This window comes from Capricornis sumatraensis, chromosome 12 (genome assembly GCF_032405125.1).
Source record: "Capricornis sumatraensis isolate serow.1 chromosome 12, serow.2, whole genome shotgun sequence".
NCBI classification, from domain to species: domain Eukaryota; kingdom Metazoa; phylum Chordata; class Mammalia; order Artiodactyla; family Bovidae; genus Capricornis; species Capricornis sumatraensis.
The window spans coordinates 41,566,088-41,587,111 of record NC_091080.1 but is presented as its reverse complement, the minus strand read 5'-3'; the positions used below and the strand labels follow the sequence as shown (position 1 = coordinate 41,587,111).

At 38.0% G+C, this 21,024-nt stretch overlaps 1 protein-coding gene across 1 annotated transcript in view; it reads left to right on the top strand.

Annotated features, from left to right (window-relative positions):
• PAN3 (poly(A) specific ribonuclease subunit PAN3) overlaps positions 1 to 21,024 on the top strand; it is a 122,123-nt gene that overhangs the window by 86,935 nt on the left and 14,164 nt on the right. Inside the window, exons 7-15 of the mRNA XM_068984341.1 lie at positions 3,659 to 3,906; positions 6,376 to 6,480; positions 7,542 to 7,599; positions 10,407 to 10,568; positions 11,320 to 11,436; positions 11,524 to 11,625; positions 14,988 to 15,153; positions 16,266 to 16,356; positions 20,843 to 20,982. Of these exons, the coding sequence (XP_068840442.1) occupies positions 3,659 to 3,906; positions 6,376 to 6,480; positions 7,542 to 7,599; positions 10,407 to 10,568; positions 11,320 to 11,436; positions 11,524 to 11,625; positions 14,988 to 15,153; positions 16,266 to 16,356; positions 20,843 to 20,982 (1,189 nt within the window). The remainder of the gene's footprint in view (positions 1 to 3,658; positions 3,907 to 6,375; positions 6,481 to 7,541; positions 7,600 to 10,406; positions 10,569 to 11,319; positions 11,437 to 11,523; positions 11,626 to 14,987; positions 15,154 to 16,265; positions 16,357 to 20,842; positions 20,983 to 21,024) is intronic.

The window sequence follows — 21,024 nt, the reverse complement described above, 5'->3', positions numbered from 1 at the left end:
AGTAGAAATAGTGTCAAACTTTATTTTTGGGAGCTCCAAAATCACTGCAGATGGTGACTGCAGCCATGAAATTAAGACGCTTACTCCTTGGAAGAAGAGTTATGACCAACCTAGATAGACAGTATATTCAAAAGCAGATACATTACTTTGCCGACTAAGGTCCGTCTAGTCAAGGCTATGGTTTTTCCTGTGGTCATGTATGGATGTGAGAGTTGGACTGTGAAGAAGGCTGAGTGCCGAAGAATTGATGCGTTTGAACTGTGGTGTTGGAGAAGACTCTTTGAGAGTCCCTTGGACTGCAAGGAGATCCAACCAGTCCATTCTGAAGAAGATCAACCCTGGGATTTCTTTGGAAGGAATGCTGCTAAAGCTGAAGCTCCAGTACTTTGGCCACCTCATGCGAAGAGCTGACTCATTGGAAAAGACTCTGATGCTGGGAGGGATTGGGGGCAGGAGGAGAAGGGGACAACCGAGGATGAGATGGCTGGATGGCATCACTGACTCGATGGACATGAGTCTGAGTGAACTCCGGGAGTTGGTGATGGACAGGGAGGCCTGGTGTGCTGCAATTCATGGGGTCACAAAGAGTCGGACACGACTGAGCGACTGAACTGAACTGAGCTTATTGTTTTAAATCAAGATTTTCATTCTTCCAGATTGTCTCTCATGGTATCCTCACTCTTTTGCTGTATTTGCCCAAGTGTTCCAGTGACTGAGTACTAATTATTAGCAGACTGTTGTAATAGTCACAAGTAGCACCCTGCCTCCACCCCACTGTATAAGGAAAGATGGAAGTTACAAAGGAACATTTACATGTGAGATGAAATCTGTTCGTTTCACCTCTATTTTTAACTGCTCATTTCTGTAGTAATGTTCTGCTGCTTTGTGCCATCTATAGTGTTGTTGTGAAGAAGGAAATGGCAACCCACTCTAGTATTCTTGCCTGGAAAATCCCATAGATGGAGGAGCCTGGCAGGCTGCAGTCCATGGGGTTCTCAAAGAGTCAGACACAACTGAGCGACTTCACTTTCTTTCATAGTATTGTATGTGGATAGTTAGTGTTGTGGTTATTGTGTTCACAATACCAGACAGAAAAACTCTCACCAAGCAGATAATATGCATATTTTACTCATATTTCTGTAACATGTTGGTAAAACACTTTGGTGCCACAAAGCTTTGCCCTTTGTGACTAGATTTGATGTTTCTATAGTTTAGAAGTTAAATTTCATTTCTCGCTTCCCATACAATTTAATTACCTTGTTCTGCTTATGGGCTGCGATACTTGCTACTATTGTGTATGTTGTGTTTTGTATGTGTTTAAATAATTCCAGTCAGCCTCTGGTCAGATACATGAACTCAAATTTCATTGCTGAAACTTTGTAGTAGAAAGCCACAAAATTAAGAGAAAGCTTGTTACTTACAGCTGGTAAATTCTACTAGTTTGTTTTTGGTAATCTTTTTCCACGTATTTAGCCTTAAAGAGAGATTCTACTTTTTGTTTCATTTGTACCCCTATATAAGACTTAGGTGTTGGGCACCTGTATTGGATATTGGCTAAGAGTTCAGGCTTTGGAATCAGATAGACCTGAGGTTGAATCTTAATTCTTTTGTTTAATAATCTATATTTGCCTTTACAATAAAGTTTTAAAAGTTATTTTTAAGTTAGTTTCTTCCTCTGTGAGGTGACTATGATATACCTACCTCACAGGATCTTTGTGAGGATTAAATAGGCTGGTGTTTGTGAAGCACTTTGTTTAGCGCCTGACACATGGAAAGTGCTTAAGAATTGGTAGCTGTATTTGTTGCTGTTTATTTAATTCAAAGGTAGTAAACAAATGTACTCTTTAGTGACTTGGCCAGCTTTATTATCTAGGAAAGGCTTAGAGATTAACTTTAGGAAACCTATCTAGATGTGTTTCATACTTGATAATTGGGGAGTAGTTATCTTTTGAAAATAATCCTCCCAAGTTTTACAGTATGGATTAACCTACAGTTAAATGTATAATATACAATGAGTTAGAAGAAAACCCAGAACTATGGAACAATTTTTTTTTTTAAATTAAGCCTATATCTTAATAGCTTGGTTTCCTTATAAATATGTTTTTAAGGGTTTTAGACGTTAAGACATATTTGCAAATTCTTGACCAGTTATAATGTCAGTACAGTAGACATTGTGTTAACAGCAGAAAGAGTTAAATTGAAAGTGTGGAGACTTGGGTTTGAGATCTGGCTTCGCTATTGGCTACATACATTTGTCCTTGGTCAGATAAAAAACCCCCTATATCTAAATTCTGATCTCTAGTGTGGTGGTTGTGACCTGACCTACCTCACTTCGTTGCTCAGAAAATCAGGTGACATGATTTTGTCAGGACTGTATAGGAAGTACAGAGGGCTGTCTAGAGTAAAGGTAAATATTATCTCAGTGCTCACTTTATTTTTGTTTACCTGCATCTTTTCAAAGAACAGTGTTGATGTTTTATGGATTCTTGGCATTTGAAATTCATACTCCTGCTTAATGAATCATATTTTTGTGACCAGAGGCATTTTGCTAACTTTTTTCTTGAATTATGAGATGGCCCATTATCCCAAAGGTGAAGAAGGTTTTCAGTCATTCCCCAAATAGCCAGAAAATCGTTTCTGGATAAATTTTTTTTTCCTCCCCAGAAAGTGTAACTGTAGCTCTAGAAACTATTTTCAGTCTGCTCAGAACTGATCACCTCCATTAAGCCTTTGATGAACTCTACCTGGTTTTACTTAATTTGTATTCCATCTGCATTTATGCATGTAGTTTGCGGTATATTGGTTTATATTTGAGTGTTTCAGTGAGTCATTTTGTGTCTTCCTCATGTGACCTGGTCTTACTTCCTCAGCTAGCCTGGAGTCTCCTCAAGGGTGAAGACAGTTGTCCTTCCCCATTCTTCACAGTAGATTCATGATAGAGGATACTTTGCATACATTGCTTTCTTACTAGTTGTGTTTAGGTAAAACTTTTAAGAACAGAGTAATACCAGTCGGCCTAAGTATGCACCTGCAGAAATTTTATTTGTCTACTGTAGTGTATGCCTATTTAAAGACAAAAGGCATCAAAACAGTATACTTCTTGATTTAAAAAAATACGGTATTTAAGCTGCCATGTTATTTCAACTAGGACTAAGTTTTCTTTCGCTTTTTCAAACCATTCTGTTAAATGTATTTGGCCCAAAGAAATCTAATAAATCTCATTAAGTAGTTTGATTTTTTTTATACTAAATCATGTTTTAGGAAATGTGGTAATTATATTGTTAATAACCACAGCTTTAAATGATTCTTCACAAAGAAAAGGAATTTTTCATAAAAGGCATAATTTTATAGTTACAGTTATTTATCATTTTTCAATTAAATTCATTTATTAATAATTTTTATTGTTTCTCATGTAAACCTTGATATGGAGGAGACTTATTCTTATAGTAAATTTCCTAATTTATTTGGAATTGACTGTTTTTGAAAAAAATTCTTTACATTTGCTTTAATCAGAGCTTTCTCTAGGACAAGATAAAATTATCTTTTTCTTTGCACTTAAAGAATTTTGCTAAATATGTTTTCTTCCAAATGAGTATTTGCATTTTAGTTTTCAGATTTTTTTTTCTAAAACCAGTTTTCACTCTTCCGTCTACTTTAGGAATGTCATTGTCTGCTGGATCCTCCCCTCTTCACTCCCCCAAAATCACTCCACATACTTCTCCTGCCCCCAGAAGAAGAAGCCACACTCCAAATCCAGCAAATTATATGGTGCCTTCTAGTGCCTCTACGCCCGGGAATAATCCTGTTTCTCAGACACCATCTTCTGGTCAAGTGATCCAAAAGGAAACTGTTGGTGGGACGACGTACTTTTATACAGACACAACTCCAGCACCTTTGAGTGGAATGGTATGTGTGCTTTAAACACGGGAGAAAAGAGAGGGCCCTTCTAGCAGCTCCTTATTAATGAGAGAGACGAGGAGGTTACCCTTCTTGTATCTTTTTACTGTGATGTGGAAAGGTAACTCATTTCTAACTCAGATGATAACTCTAATCTCTTCTTACTTCTTCAAAGTAATCTGTTTCTACAGTAATAAAAACTCTTGGGTTGCTATTCCCTTCTCCAGGGGATCTTCCCGACCCAGGGATTGAACCCAGGTCTCCTGCACTGTAGGCAGATTCTTTACAATCTGAGCCCCAAGGAATCCCAATAATAACTCTAGTTTTGGACAAATCTGGTTGTATATTCACACTCTAGATTAATACTACAGCACGCCTTGTTTAGGGGTCCCCTAGTACTTGTGCCAGCTGTGATTGCCATTTGCTGACACTTGTTTGTAAGTGTAGGTAGACTCACCTCTGGTGAAAAGTTAGAGAAGTCGATGGTTTCTTAACGGTAGTGACTGAAAGCAAACTGATGGTCAATACTTGCCAGGTGAGGCAGTGATTTAATAGCTGGAACTCGGGGTGATGGAGCACATGGCAATAAGAGGCCTCCAGTGTGGGTCACTGGTCTAAGGAGGAGTTCAGGGAGCCCTGGTTAGAGGTAGGGAAAGGGCCACCAAAGGACTGCAGTGAGAAGGGGGGAGGGGCAGAGAGGGAAGGTCGTGTTCCATAAGGTGTACCTTTGCAATTTTGTAATTTTGTCCATGTTCAGAGATTATTTACCTATAGAAAAGTAAGTAGTAGATAAAGCTCTCATGAATAAGAATGCCAGATTCCATTAAAATATGAAAGATGGTCTACACCGTAAACATTGGACAAAATCATAGCTGATAGGCTTATATGAAAAGTGTACTTGGATTTTAGTAAGCAAGCAGATTTTGATCCTGTAAATTAAATTAATGATTTATTTTTGGTTGATTACATTTCATATTTTACTGAAGGACAGTTTGAGTGGAAAGAGAACAGATTTTTATTTTTCCTCTTTTAAGAGTCCTAGTTCTGCCTTCGTGTTGTGACTCTTGAATCTTAGTGTCTCTGAGACTGATCCCCCAACTGTAAGTGACCACCGTCTGAGAAATAAATGTGAAAACATTTATGGAAATACTTGTGAATCATGTGAAATGCTTTCTAAAAAATAATTAAGCAGCTAATAGTTTTTTGTTCTGTTTTTGTTTTTGGTCAGAGATCTTTCAAAAATTATCACAGAACAGCTTGCCGAGCAGAAGGTCAAATAATTGAGGTAGAGTAGAGACTTTCCTTGGTTCTTTCAAGTAAGAATTCCATCAATGTTTTGCTTTTGGGGAGGGGGTTATTATATTTCATGATTATGTACATTTTTATTTTATCACATTTGTAGAAAAAAGTTCAGTTTAACCAAGAGATTCTTTTGGCACAAAACTATCTCAGCTGTTTCTGTGGATATTATACATGGCACATATTCACAATGTTTTTACCCTTCACACAGCTCTTAAATATACACTCCTGGTAAACCTGAGGTAGTTCAGCCCAATTGTACTTGCTGATGTAAGGAAACCACGGCCAGGGAAAGGAGGCGCTGTTCTCCTTGCAGGTGTAGTTAAAGGAAACCTTTCAAGTATTGCAGAACCACTTCCTGCTTGAGATCCAGAGCAGAACAATCATCTGAGGGCAGCAGAAATCAGCTGAATTCATTTTTAAAAGAGAAAAGGGTTTGTTTCAGCTTTAAATATGAAAGGATAAAATAGAAGATATTTTAGGGTGTACTTTGATTTTGTGCTGTGGACCAGTGGAGGGAAGGAGAGGCAGAGGAAGATGGGAAGAAAGTAGGGTGGTGGGAAGAGCCTAGTTGAAAGGATCAAAGACACGAGGCTGGCAGTAGTTTAGTGGCTTTGTTGTAGTTCGATTGGAAGGTACATGCTCTGTCGCATCCTTCTGTTCACCTCCACTGCTGACCCAGAGGATGCTGGTCCTCTTTCCTGTTCTAATCTGAGGTGTTAACAAGCATCTAGATAACAACTGTTCAGTTTGGCTACAGGAGACCCTTCCAGAGGGCAGTTCTCTGGGCGACCAGGGCAGAGTTACTCCATGCTCTGACTCTTACCAAGCACCTTTAGTATCTACTTCCTTCCTCTCTTCCAATTGCCTTTTAAAAATACTTCCAAAAAACCACTTGTGCCTCTCGTTGGAGGTAAAATTTTACCATATCTGAAGAAATGTCTCCTTTCTTATTAGAGTTTAAAAAATAGATTATTCCAATAAAGATTTTTAAATGAATTCATTTAGAAAGTGTGCTGATAACAGTTATTCTCTGAGGCCTTTAATTCACTGTCATATAAAGATTAAAAGTATCAATTTATCACTGTCATTTAAAGATTAGAACTTTATCACAGTAATGATAAAGCTTATCAGTTGAGAAAAATTGATCATTCTTTTCTCCCCTTCCCTATCTTTTAGGTATTTCCCAACTACCACATCTATCCTCCAACTGCACCTCACGTTGCTTATATGCAGCCAAAAGCGAACGCACCTTCCTTCTTCATGGCTGATGAACTACGACAGGTATGCTTTCAGAGTTCAGAGTGGAAACACTTGATGTCTGTTGTTCTTTAGCAAAGAACTGGAGAAACAACAGCATTCCTTTCAAATCGTATTATTTAATTAGATATGCTGTACTGAAGCAGATAGTTTGAGTTCTAATTGATATATTTATTTAAGGAAACGTGTTTTTCAAGACAATTGCAGGTAATACAAAACATAGAATAGCTATTTAAATGGACCACCATTTGCACCTCACATCCTGTGCATTGAAAAGCCTTTGAAGTATGTAAAATAATTTAAATGGTTTCTGATCTCTAAACAAATTTTTGCTAATATCTGTAGTTGTTAGCTAATAAGTAATTTGGCCTAGAAAAGAAGATTTTAAGAAAGCTCAAAATTTTCTACAAAGTAGGTTTTATAAAATAATTTAATTTTGTTGTTGTTAAACAGGTATTACTTGATACGTAGGATTTTATTTCACTCTTAGATCCTCAAAAATGTTTTTATTTCACAGAAGTAAGTTGCACCCCCAGAATATTGTTTGTGGAGTGAATTATTGACCACAGAGCTAGCTAGCTGTAGGCTCTGGGTTGTAACACTGCTACTTGAAACCAACTAGAGTTATGGGCAGGTCTACCTGGGATTGGAATTTAGACATTTTACCAGTATCGGAAATGTTATTTCATGATGTTAGTATTGAAAAGTGAACATGCCAAGACTATTAATGGTTATGCTGCTGCTGCTGCTGCTAAGTCACTTTAGTCGTGTCCGACTCTGTGCGACCCCATAGACGGCAGCCCACCAGGCTCTCCCGTCCCTGGGATTCTGCAGGCAAGAACACTGGAGTGGGTTGCCATTTCCTTCTCCAGTGCGTGAAAGTGAAGTTGCTCAGTCGTGTCCGACTCTTAGCGACCCCATGGACTGCAGCCTACCAGGCTCCTCCGTCCATGGGATTTTCCAGGCAAGAGTACTGGAGTGGGGTGCCATTGCCTTCTCCGATGGTTATGCTAGTCAGTTACATTAAAAAGTCCATATTTCAGAAGCTGTGTTTAGATGTAAATGAACTTACTTTCTTTTCTTAGGAGCTGATAAACAGACATTTAATAACAATGGCTCAAATCGATCAAGCGGATATGCCAGGTAAAATGCAAGTTGATTGATCCTTTTAAAGGAGAGTATAATCCTTATGTAGTCCCACAGTTTTTATGCTTTAAGCCAGCTAATTAATTACTCTTTAATGAATATATTTGTTTGAAATCTAGTTAAGAATTCCAAGATGCCATTGGTCATCTAGTGTTTTTCAAATATTTCTACATGTGACAAGATTCTAGTTTATCCAAAAAATAGGCAGTTTTAGAATTTCCATTTGATTTATCTCACTGTGCACTAGAATGTTATTATCTTTTGAAACTTGACAAAGTATAGGTACTTAAGTAGGAGTGATTGTTGTTATTGAGACTGTGGCATGCCTGTGTACTAAGGCTTTCTGTGTGTAAGTTTTTTCTTTGCTCCTGTGGTGTACTTGCTAATATTATCACCTCTGTTTCACTTGTGAGGAAACTAAAGGTAACAGCCAGGTTAAGTAGCTTGCCTCTAAGATCAGCGGCTAGTAATTGTCTGACCAAATCAGGGTTTAAACCTGTATTCTTTTTGGCTAAATTGTAGTGTTTCTCAGAGAGCATTAAAATCTCTTTCCCTAGCTTATTCTGTAAAGGCAAGATTAAATGTGGTTTAATTTAGCAAAACTTTATAAATAATATAGCAGGAATACATTTACTGTAGCAGTAATCTCAGTATACCTGGTTGTAATCAAGGACTCAGCACAGTCAACTGTGTATCTTCTTGACTGCTAAAGAATTCAGAGGAGTATCTCTGGCTATTATGTTTCAAGACTGATCTTTTCCACTTTAGATGGGCAGGAAACTTTGCTGTCATGACCTTTGAAATGGTCATATTAGAATTTTCCTTATTATCAAGCATTGTCTTTGACGCCCTAGCCAGGGTAAAAAATAAAAAATAAAATGAATATGCTATTTACAGTAGTTTCAGAGTATCAGTACCTAGAAATAAATACAATAAAAGATATGTAACATCTCAGTGAGGGAGATTTACTGCTGCTGCTGCTGCTGCTAAGTCGCTTTAGTTGTGTCCGACTCTGTGCAACCCCATAGACGGCAGCCCACCAGACTCCCCTGTCCCTGGGATTCTCCAGGCAAGAACACTGGAGTGGGTTGCCATTTCCTTCTCCAATGCATGAAAGTGAGGGTAAATATATAGAGTGAAATACTATACTCATGAATAGGAAGACATAATGATTATCAATTTTTGTAAAGTAATCTATAGATTCAGAACACCTGCTTCATGTTCTGACAGTTTAATTATTAAGGAAGGGTTCAATCCCGTAAGACCACACCTGCCTCAAATATCAGCTGAAATGGGGTACCCAAGCTACTCAAACTTCTGTCTGGGCAACTACAAATTTGGGGGTTTCTACTGGATGCCCTCAGGTTTGGGAATAAGCTGGGATGACTCACAGAACTTGGGAAGACACTGTATTAACTATTACTGGCTTCTTATAAAGGGTACAACTCAGGGAACAGCCACATGCAAGAGACATGTGGGGGCGGGGGTGGGGGTGGGGGACCTCCTTGCCCTCCCCAGTGTGCCACCCTCTCAGTGCCGCCTCAGGCTCACCAACCGTGAGCTCTCTGAATCCCGCTGCTGAGGAGTCTTTATGGATGTTTTGTTGTTGGGGCATGTTGGTTACATCTCTGGTTCTTGGCAGTTAACTCAGTCTTCAGCTTCTCTCCCCTCCCTGGAAGGTTGGGAGATTGGCTGAAAGTTCCACTTCTAATCAAGGTTTGGTCTTTGTGTCTTTCTTTTTTAAAAATTATATTGCACATAACAGAGCTTTTCATAGTATATGATAGAATTTATCAGAAAGTGAAAGTTGAAGACTCCCTGCACCGTTCTGAAGATTGTGATTAGGGTTCTGGTGTGTGGGGAGGCAGGCTTGGCTTGAGTCTGCAGTCCCTGCTGTGGTGTGGTAATGGCACTGGACTAGACAAATGGACTACTGGAACAGGCTAGGGAGAAGTGACACAGGCGGCTAATCAGTGGGGACAGGAAAGCACTGGGAAAAATGGCTTTCTTTATGGTAGAAGATTGTATTATTACAGTTGTATCATCTCAAACCACATGCAGAAACTGACTCCAGATTAAGAATTTAGATGTCTAAAACAAAATGTGTAATATCTCTAAATGGTAATACAAAGCTTTAAAACTCATGCTATGAAATATATGTGAATAAATTTAATGTTTCAGTAGGGAAAGATTTCCTATACTGGAGGCAAAGTTTGTTGACTCTTTAAATACTGATAAATTTTATTGAATTAAAGTTAAAAACAACCCAAAGATATCTATAGTAGAGAAAAAGCTTAGAAGATGTTTATATGTTGGACAAAGAAAAGAAAATTAAAGCCACAAATTAGTAAGAGCCTTAAAAACAAAACTGAAAAGTAACCAAAAATAGGAATAGGTATTTCAAGAAAGTGGAAATTTATACAACCAAAAATTTTGAAGAAATGTTGAACATCATTGATGACTAGGGAAAGACAAGTAAGATACCATTGGAAAGTTTAATATTTATAAGTGATAATCCAAATTGTTTCTAAGAGCTGAGAAATAAGAGTTGTGCTGTTACCAAAGGTAAATATTTTTCAGTTCGTGAAATCTAGTTCTTTTGTTGTGTTATGGTGTCTGTTTTTATTGATTGTGAGACTGGTGTGCTCTATAGAGTGGACACACTATGAATCTTGACACTCTTCTAGAATACAGAGTGTTTGATATCAGTTGTTTGTGAATTTGGTTTCTTCTTTATTTCTTTGAGATCTGAGAGATTTATGAATGTCTGAAAGCTAAAGTCATCTTCTTATGAATTACTGTAGCAGTCCCTACAGAAGTTGACAGCTACCATAGCCTGTTCCCTCTAGAACCACTGCCACCACCCAACCGGATACAGAAATCAAGTAATTTTGGATACATTACATCCTGTTACAAAGCTGTAAATAGCAAAGATGATCTGCCTTATTGCCTTCGGAGGATACATGGTAAGGAAGATAATTTATCCTCTTTTAGGAGCATATTATTGAGGTTGAGATTGTTCAGATATTCCTGAATGAGTTTTTTTAATTAACATGAATTTAAAGGATAATAAATATATTTATTATTTCATTTGGAAAGGGATATATTGGGCTTCCCAGGTGGCTCAGTGGTAAAGAATCTGCCTATCAGTGCAGGAGGCTTGGGTTTGATCCTTGGGTTGGAAAGATCCTCTGGAGAAGGAAATGGCAACCCACTCCAGCATTCTTGCTGGGAGAGTCCACTGGACAGAGGAGCCTGATTGGCTGTAGTCCATGGGGTCCCAAAAGAGTTGGACACGATTTCGCAACTAACAACAAGGGATGTATGCTGCTACTGCTGCTTCTCCTGCTAAGTCGCTTCAGTCGTGTCTGACTCTGTGCGACCTCAGAGACGGCAGCCTACCAGGCTCCCCCGTCCCTGGGATTCTGGGATTCTGGAATTCCCCCAAGAACACTGGGGTGGGTTGCCATTTCCTTCTCCAATGCATGAAAGCGAAAAGTGAAAGTGAAGTCGCTCAGTCATGTCCGACTCCTAGCGACCCCATGGAATGCAGCCTACCAGGCTCCTCCGTCCATGGGATTTTCCAGGCAAGAGTACTGGAGTGGCATGCCATTGCCTTCTCCGAAGGGATGTATAACATGGCTCTTTTGGCACGTTTCTGGGGAAATAAGGGGGAGATGTCATTTCCAGTTAAGCAGGAAATGTTCTGTTTTTCAGGTTTTCGTCTTGTTAACACAAAGTGCATGGTATTGGTCGATATGTGGAAAAAAATTCAGCACTCAAATATTGTAACCTTGCGTGAAGTGTTTACCACTAAAGCTTTCTCAGAGCCTTGTGAGTGATTTGTAATTGTCTCTCTGCTGGTGGGCTTCATTGTTGGAAGCCAGGTTGCAGTAATGAGCATTTGTGTTTTATTTCAAGCTCTTGTGTTTGCATATGATTTCCATGCTGGAGGAGAGACCATGATGAGCAGACACTTCAATGACCCCAACGCGGATGCCTATTTCACAAAGAGAAAGTGGGGTAAGGAAGCTGGGTTTGACAGAGCCTTTGCTCTGTGAAAGAGTAGTTTTGTGTTTTAGAGTACTTGTAAGTTTAGCCCTATAATCATTCAGTTTAAAGACCATATTGCATTTTAAAAAGAAATACTTGAAAGAAATGGAGTCAGTGTGTAACAAGTTAGGAAATAATGTGTTATCTGTAGCTGGAGATGAAGAGGGATTACGAAAGACTGATGTAAATATCTGAAATTTAAGTAGCTGAGAATATGATAAAAGTTTTTTTCCTCTTGTTTTTTTCTTTAAAAAATGTAAAGCTTTCTGAGTAAAATGGTTTGGAAAATGCATTAAATTGAAAAGTAACTCCTGTAACTTCACCACCCAAAGCATCATCATTATGAGTCTCTTGACATTTCTTTCTTGTCTTGGTTTTTTGTTTTGGTTTGTTTTGGTTTGTTTTGTCTCTTTTACATAGTCCAGTGTGATTCTCTGTTATTTATGTAATTATTTCCTGGAACAAATATTTTGCTTTAAGGTAGAATTCTGTGTTACTAAAGGAACTTCAAAATAAATTTTCAGGTAACTTCTACCTAAATGGGGAATATTTTCTTTGTTTAGTATTTAAAGAATTGTTTTATTGTTCATATATTGCAAAGAACTAAAATGTTATAATTACATTCTAACAAATGCTTATTGAAGGGCAAATCATTTTGAGTTAAAGTAAATTCATTTTGCGATGTCTATTAATTAGTTTGTTTTGGGGGAAGGAAAATGTATGTATCATTTTCTTGTTTGGGGGCAGGAGAGTGTTAGCCTTTATGCTGAGGTTTTTGTTAAAGATTTTCCTGAATGTATCCTGAGAGAAAGCAAGGAGAGAAAAGACTGGAGTCTGCCTGGCATTATAGATTAAATATATTATTTCTGTTTGCTTGTAACTTTGCTTTCTGACAGTTGAAAGAAGCAAGCTATGGTTACATGGCTGTTTTGCATTAAAAATCTGGTCTCAGAGTGTGGTCATTTTTTTGCTTTTGCCATGTCATCTGTAGCACACACATAATTTTGTTGAAAGGGATGTGGTATAACTTTTCCTATAGAAAAATATCGCTGTAGTTGTTCGTTTATTTTAGTAACAACAGCTGTGAAATGACTGTTGGCTTTAATTTATAGCTTGGTTTCTCAGCCTCAGCACTGTTGACATTTGGGGCTGGAGTAATTATTTTTGTAGGGCCATTCTCTGCCTTGCTGGGTGTTTAGAAGCATCCCTACCGTGTACCAGCTAGATACCAGTAGCAACCCCCTCCTCCTGTTGTGACACCAAAAATGCCTTCAGACACTGCCAAATGTCTCTGAGGTGGCAAAGTTGACCCCTGTTGAGAACCACTGATTTATAGCACTCCTTTTTAGTTTATTTTTTAAAAAATCTTAATTCTGCTTTTGGTGTTTGATTGTTTGGTATGTTTACATTTTCTTAGAAATCAGTTCATTTTCTAGTATTTGAAAGTATTGTTTGATGGTATCAACTCCTCTAAATTTATCATATACACTTTAATTTATAATCTCTGTTTTCCCAGTATGAATATTGAAAATGAAAAAGAGCCAGTGTTTGTATAAACTTGTAGAGACATAGATGGAAGTATAATGATTTCTTACATTATGTAATTTGTTAATTTAAAACAAAATAAAAAATAGCATGTTGTAAGAGATATGCTAATAAGAGAGTGGGAATAATAATAGCGTACCTTATAGGGATTGTGGTAAAAGGTTTAAAATGACATAATGTGGGTAAAGTAACTAGATCAAATCTGGCATAAAGTATGCAGTGTATTTGCTACAAATATTTTTTTTTTTCCCTATTCAGTTCAGTTCAGTCACTCAGTCATGTCTGACTCTTTGCGATTCCATGAACCGCAGCACGCCAGTCCTCCCTGTCCATCACCCAACTCCCAGCGTCTACCCAAGCCTATGTCCATTGAGTCGGTGATGCCATCCAACCATCTCTGTCGTCCCCTTCTCCTGCCCTCAATCTTTCCCAGCGTCAGGGTCTTTTCAAATGAATCAGCTCTTTACATCAGGTGGCCAAAGTATTGGAGTTTCAGCTTCAACATCAGTCCTTCCAATGAACACCCAGGACTGATCTCCTTTAGGATGCACTGGTTAGATCTCCTTGCAGTCCAAGGGACTCTCAAGAGTCTTCTCAACATCACAGTTCAAAAGCATCAATTCTTTGGTGCTTAGCCTTTTTTATAGTCCAACTCTTATATCCATATATGACTACTGGAAAAACCATAGCCTTGACTAGACGGATCTTTGTTGACAAAGTAATGTCTCTGTTTTTGAATATGCTGTCTAGGTTGGTCATAACTTTCCTTCCAAGGAGTAAGTGTCTTTCAATTTCATGGCTGCAGTCACCATCTGCAGTGATTTTGGAACCCAAGAAACCACACTTATTAAATAGCTTTATTTGACCGCTTCCTGGTTGTCTTGACATATATTACTAGAGCTACTTTTTGAGTCATTTAACATGGTTTTCCAGATGGTATTATCTTCAGTTCTGTCTAAATTTGAGGGCTAGCAGTTTTTGAATTTTGTGTTGTGTTCTTCTCTGGAAATTTTGTCTCAGGTCATAAGTACTTATTAGCTGTTTATTACCGTCACAGTTAACCATTTAACTGTGTTGCTTTTGTAACTGATTCAGAAAAGGTTTGTTTACAACCATTTGAATACTTGAATTTATAAGGTCATGTTCCCTGAAATAGTTACAGTATCAGATTACATTTATGAGGCCCCTTTTCTCTTGATTAACAGCAACCCAGAAAATTATATCAAGAAGCACTTACAAGGTTGATAGAATCAAAAGGATTACTTTTCATGGTAGACTGGATTATTTTCATGTTTCAACATTACTACCCATAAGTGGCATAAGTTCTCTGTTTTACATTTATGTTTTCTGTTAACTGGACGTGGTTGTAATAGAAGAGGCTGGGCAGCATAAGGACAATAAGAAAACACTCCACAGAGATGTTGGTGGTGACTTCTGTTTCCCTCAAGCCATGGAAAGAATAGTTCCCACACACCTGAGCAGCAGTAGAGACAAGGTTTAACCACAGTTTAAGAAAAATAAGCCCTTCAGTTCCTGTTTTTAATCAGAACTTGGTTCACAATTAAGTAGAAGTTCTTACTTCAATAATTTTTGTTTGCTGTGCAATAATTACAGTGGTCACAGAAAAGAGAAGCTTAGTGAGAGCGCTCCTGCTGCTGGCAGTATAATACTGAGGTGTAATATCATGCATAAAAAAATTTGGGTTTGTTTCTTGAATTGTTTTTGATCTGCATGTCTTAGTCTTTTAGTTAATTACACAAACGTGCCATTTTTTTCTGTGTTTATAGGTCAACATGATGGACCGTTGCCCAGACAGCATGCTGGATTGTTGCCAGAATCTCTTATTTGGGCATATATTGTCCAGCTGAGTTCTGCACTGCGTACCATTCATACAGCAGGTTTGGCATGTCGTGTTATGGACCCAACAAAGATTCTGATAACTGGCAAAACAAGGTACTGGCATTTTGAACTCTGGCTTCTTTATCAATCATCTAACCTATGACAGCTTAGTAAACATAGCGTGACAATTTGTTTTAATTCTACCTTTTCATATATTCCATCCAGAAGAACTGCTGTGACTTTGAGTTCATTTGTAAGTTTTTTTTTTTTTTTACATGCTGAGTTTGTAATAGAATGCCTTGTTATTAACCAAGATCTTGTAGGGGTTTGGGAGGTATGTATGGTTAGGGTTGGGGGTATGTCAAGTAGTGTCAGTACAGGTTTCATATGTACATCTCTCAGTCTCAGATTTTGACATGAGTCCCCATAATCTCGAGAGACTTAGTCAGCACAGCCTTTGGGCTACACCCCCAGAGTTCCCATTCATGAAATCTGGGGCGAGGCCTGGGAGTTTGCATTTCTAACAAGCAGGCGATTGATGCTGTTGCTGCTGATTGGGTTTCATGCCTTGAGAACAAGTGATTTTACAGAGACCTTGACTTCACCAGCGTTTGATTTGAGTTGTTGAAATTTTGAGAGTTGTCTTGGGCAGCATAGCATGAAGAGCTCAAGGTCTTAGTACCAGGTTACCTGGATTCATGTCCTGGCTCTGCTAGTTAGTTAACTAACAGCAAGTTACTTGTGTGTTCAGCAATCTATGAGACAGGTGCTGTTGTTATCTCCATTTTCCATATTTGTAAGGTACCTGCCTCATAAGATTATTGAGAGGACCAAATTAATACATACATGTAAAATGCTTTGAATGTGCCTGGCACATCTTCATCACCTGTTACGAAGCTAACTGGTTCTCTTTTCATGCGTAACTAGTAAAGAAGCAGCTAGGTTTTGGGAAAAGAAGCAGTGACCTGGTAGTCAAAAAGCGCAAGTTGCAGTCCTGGCTTTATCCATTCCTGGCTTTCACAACCAAAGGCCTGTCACTTGAAGTCTGTGACGTTATCTCTAACGTGGTGACTGGCAGGGGTTACATGGGGGTAGGGCAGGTGGAGGGACTGGCCAGGATGCTGAGATCCTTCCCAGTATCATAAGAAATGTTCAGTTTCCACTAGTATGTAAATTTTCAAAAGTCTTGTTTTAATTATTCTCTCTAAATTTTCTGATCTTTAAAGGTTGCGAGTAAATTGTGTTGGAGTTTTTGATGTTTTAACATTTGATAACAGTCAGAATAATAATCCATTGGCATTAATGGCTCAGTACCAGGTGAGTAAGAATTAACATGGATATTTACTTAATAACTTAAGGCTTGAATTTTTTTTTAAGATAATTTTTTATTTTATTTTAAAAGCATTTCAGAGTTTTAAATGTAGATTTCAGTTTATTCTGGGGGTGGTCTATATGCAGACTTGGAATGTGCATTTCTTAATCACTATGGTGTGTTCAGTGTAGCGCCCTTAGAAGTTGTAATGTAGAATTAGTGACAGTGTCAGAGACTAGTTGTTCAAGTGAAAATACATTTATATTAATAGGAAATTTGTCCTCAGCATAGATTAGAACACTAACTAGCTGAATGAAATACAGTAAATGACATTTTACTTAGTTTTCACTTTTTAGTATGTTAAAATCACACTTGTTGTTTTTACTTTTACAGTTGTCCCACTGTCAATCCAAAACTTTTATTTTCAGAGGAAAGGTGTTGTATAGCTATTTTCTAAAGGATTCTTTTTCTTTTCCTTAATCAAAACCTATCACTCACTTCTTGTACATTATCAGAATTAGGTTATAGACTGACTTTATGGTAATATTGTGGACTGAGGTTCCATTGTGTTCTTAGCTATTTCATTCTTATTTCTTGATTAATGCAAGACATAGGTAAGAATCCACCTCTGCACTGAGCTTTCAGTGTGGCTGCTTTTGCCTTTTTACTCTGTGCAAGTGATACAGCTATTTAAAGTCAGTATCTCATGTCATTCTGTTTGTATTCATATTTTTCGAAGGATGTGCAGTTGTCATTTTAAGACAGTATTTGTTTGTTTTTTTCATGTAAGGAGTTTTTGGTGTTTTTGAACATCTATTAACTTAGGGAGATTTGATGTAAGACAAAATCTCTTATTTACATGGAGAAACAAGGAAAATACCTTACCTTCCCACTGCCCTTCTCATTTCATTTTCTTTTCTTTAAATCTTTGAAAGATTTTAGTTTGCTTTATTAAAATTGAGACAAATTCAGAACAAAAAGGAAAGGCCAGGATGAGAATTAAAGTGTAAGTAGTGTGTGATATTCTGGTTAGTTCATGCTTAAACCTCTTCCTTTGCTGCTGGACAGTGGACAGCATAGTCCTCAGACTTAGAGCGACTCCTCCCGTCCTGTTCAGTTGTTTTCAGCCTCTTCACAGCTTCCTTCCCCTCTGCTGTGGCGCACCTACCCCCAGCAGCTGCCAAGCTGTTCTGGTTGGTAGTGCCATCTAGTGGGCTCTATGTGGAAGAATCTGGCTACCCTCCAGTACCTCCATCCTCACCCAACCCCCACCGCTAGCAGCTTTCTTCTGCAGAGGGGAATTTGCTCCCTCTTTCTTATCCTGGTTGGTTGTTTCTTATCTACTTTCCTGCTTATCATCTGTCTTATACTTAGTGCCTAACTAATTGGCTTTGAAAATTTTCCTTCATAATCTTTGTGCTTCTGAAAGTGACAGATTATTGACTGTTAAAATGCTAGTGATCTTTATATATCCAAGGAAATAATACTAAACTTTTGGAGAGAAATTAGACATTATTTAGAACCAGTGCCATCAGCCTCTATTGCAAGTATTAGGAAACCCTCTGTCCACAGAACTGGTGTTGTGTTGTTTATGTGCAGCCTCATGGTACCTCTCCATTCCTCTCTATTCTGAATATTTCCTTTTTCTTTTTAATTTCTAGTGAGAGATAAGACTAGTTTGATTTTGTTTTTCTGTAAGTATCACAGCAGGGGTGCTTTCCATTTTTTTATTTTCAAATGTCCTTTATTTGTGTTTTGGATTGTATCATTAGTTACCTTGGAAAACCACGCTTCATAAGAAAAAGCAATTCCAGAGTTTCAAAACAAACAACTGTAAAATAAGCATTTGGGCCAACTGATTGGTACGTTAGGAGCTGCCCCCATTCATAAACTTGGGCTACTTTCAACCGATTATCAGCCTCCCTTTATTTTTCAAAGGCAAAGATTGTATCAGGTTTCCTTTCTTTTTTTTGAAGTGAGTGTATATATGGATTTTCCATATAGCTTATGTAACTAAGGTAAAGGAGAGAATTAATGGTAGTTCCTAGTGGGGGGGCTTATGATTTTACAGAGAAGAGGGTACATGAGAAAGGAGTGTATTGTTTCTTGTAGTCTATTTTTCATAGTCTGTTTCAGACACGTGAATAGAGACTGACTTTCAGTAAAATGGACATAAGTAGAGCCATAGATAGAATCAGAGAAAAATCAAGAAGTCAAGAATCAGGAAGAAACTGAAAATGAGTTGGGGGGAAAGCCTCCAGAATTCAACAAATGGGGGGAAAAGCCAGATGGAGGTAAGAAGCAAAAATAACAAACAGAACACTATTTAGCTGGGAATAAGGAAAGGAGAGTTACTGAGTGCTTAATGACATTACAATGTCTCTATCAAGCAGGACTTCATTAACCTCTTTTATTTGAAAAAATCTGTTCTGATTTAGTCTGGATTATGTGATGTGTATACTTCATTTCTAGGTGGGTATTTCCACCTTGAGTCAGCTTCAGAAAGGTGGCAGATGTACTCAGAATCAGATGGACTTATTTCTTAAACCCATACAGTCCTTCAGCTATTGTGTGCTTTTGTTTTCCTGTCTTGTAATAGGGGATGCTCTAGGTGGGAGATTTAGTTGTAGCATTGATTCAGGGTGGAGCTAAACTGAAGATTTTGCTATTTGAGGGTGGGGATGTTGTGTGTTGCTACATGCTGCTGAAATACTTAATAAATAATAACAAGCTTAAGTTTGCTTTGCTGATGACACTGAATTGAAGCACTTGCAGACTTTTACAGTTTGCTTTTCCATGTACTGATTTCTCTTGATCCGCATGTTTATGATTTCCTTTATCTAACTTGGAATGTTTTATTGATCCGGAGAGAGACTGAGAGAAGCCCTGCCTGAGTTCAGTCACGGCTGTGGGTCCAGAGAGCAAGGATGGTGCCACAGCATTCATGCCCCTTCCTGTGGCACCTGCCTTCCCAGCCTGATCTCCAAACTCGGCCACTGACAGAGTTTTACACAGTTTCTCTGACATGAATCCTTGGCATCTCTTTTCCTGATCGATTCAGAGTTGTCTTAATAATTAATTTTTCCACTGATTATATTGTAGGATCTTAGGTTCAGAGTATCAGATTCACCAGTGCTAGATTTGAAATTTTTAATGTCATTTTAGTTATGGAGTTTGATTTCTTTTTATTTTTTTACTCTTTGGGAAGGATATTGTTAAGGATAGCTGTGTAGTCCTAAAGTTTCAGTAGCAATTGCCTTGAAATACTCACCTGATTTTGCAAATAACACCATTTATAAACTTCTACAAAACCAGTGGCTCTCAACCCTGGCTGCATATCTGAATCTCTTACGAAGTTTTGAAAAATACCAATATGTAGATCTTACCCCAGACTAACAACAACAAAATAGGATGGAAGGATAGCCACCGGGTGATTTTTTTTTTGTTTGTTTTTTTGGGAGCTTCTCAGGTAAATTTTATTGTAAAGCTAGGTTTGAAAGCTCCTATGGAATATTTATTTATTCCATAAATAAACATGTATCCAGTAATTCAGATGAGTTCTCAGATTGTGAAGGTTTATGTGAGTTTTCTGTAGAAATTACTTCATATGATTTCCTTGAACTCTAAACTGTCCATTGTCTTGGAGGTATATGATTACTGATAGTTATTAACCTGCCAAACAGGGCCACCTGTGACCATTCTGTTTCTAGGAGAAACAGAATTATTATTATTCAGTGAGCTGTCTTTTAAACATTCTTTTGGAAGAAAGGCCTCTAAGAGGGAAATCTTTAAAACAAAGAAAGAAAATGAGTAGGAAATGATGTGGTTACAGAGCTCAGAGATCGACTATAGTGTAAAAACCTGTCTGCTTGGAAACAAGGGCAGATGGACTGTCATGGAGGTTTGCAGCATTGTTGATGTCTAGAGAATGTGCTCAGAAATCAGGTACTGCGGACATTGTGTTTGGAATAAGGGAATTACTTCCCTTTCAAATACACTCTCACTTTTGTGCATCATGGAGAATGAAGAAAGTGCTTGCCGTGACTGTGATGATCACTGTGAAGCAGCTGTTTGGTAACCAGCCTCAAATGTCCTGCCATAGTAAGAATATGAGCTTTATTTAAGTATAAACATTTAGGGGGAAAAAAGGACAGTAAAGCAGCGGTTCTGTAGGTGGCATATGAATTGTTTTGAATAATGTTTCTTAAAGTAGCCCCTAGAAGTACCTTCATTAGAATTACCTGGGTACTTAAAAAATGTTGGGCCTGTTCCCAGACCTACTGAGTGAGAATCTGGGGTAGAGCTGCTCAGAAAGAGTCTTTTTAATGAAGCTCCCAGGTAATTCTAATGAGCACCAGTATCTAGGAACCTTGTGCTTAGTTCTTCAGCTTCTTTGTAAAGATGCTTTTTCCATGCAGGCAATAGTGTCAGTATATTAAATTTGTACCTATGAAAGAAAAATTAAAAGTTATATTTATTCTTTCATGTCAGCAAGCAGATCTGATATCATTAGGAAAAGTTGTGTTGGCTTTGGCTTGCAACTCTTTGGCAGGAATTCAGCGAGAGAATTTACAGAAAGCCATGGAACTGGTGACAATCAACTACTCCTCTGACCTGAAGAATCTGATTTTGTAAGTTTTAATATAATGATCTTATGAGATAAGACAGAGATT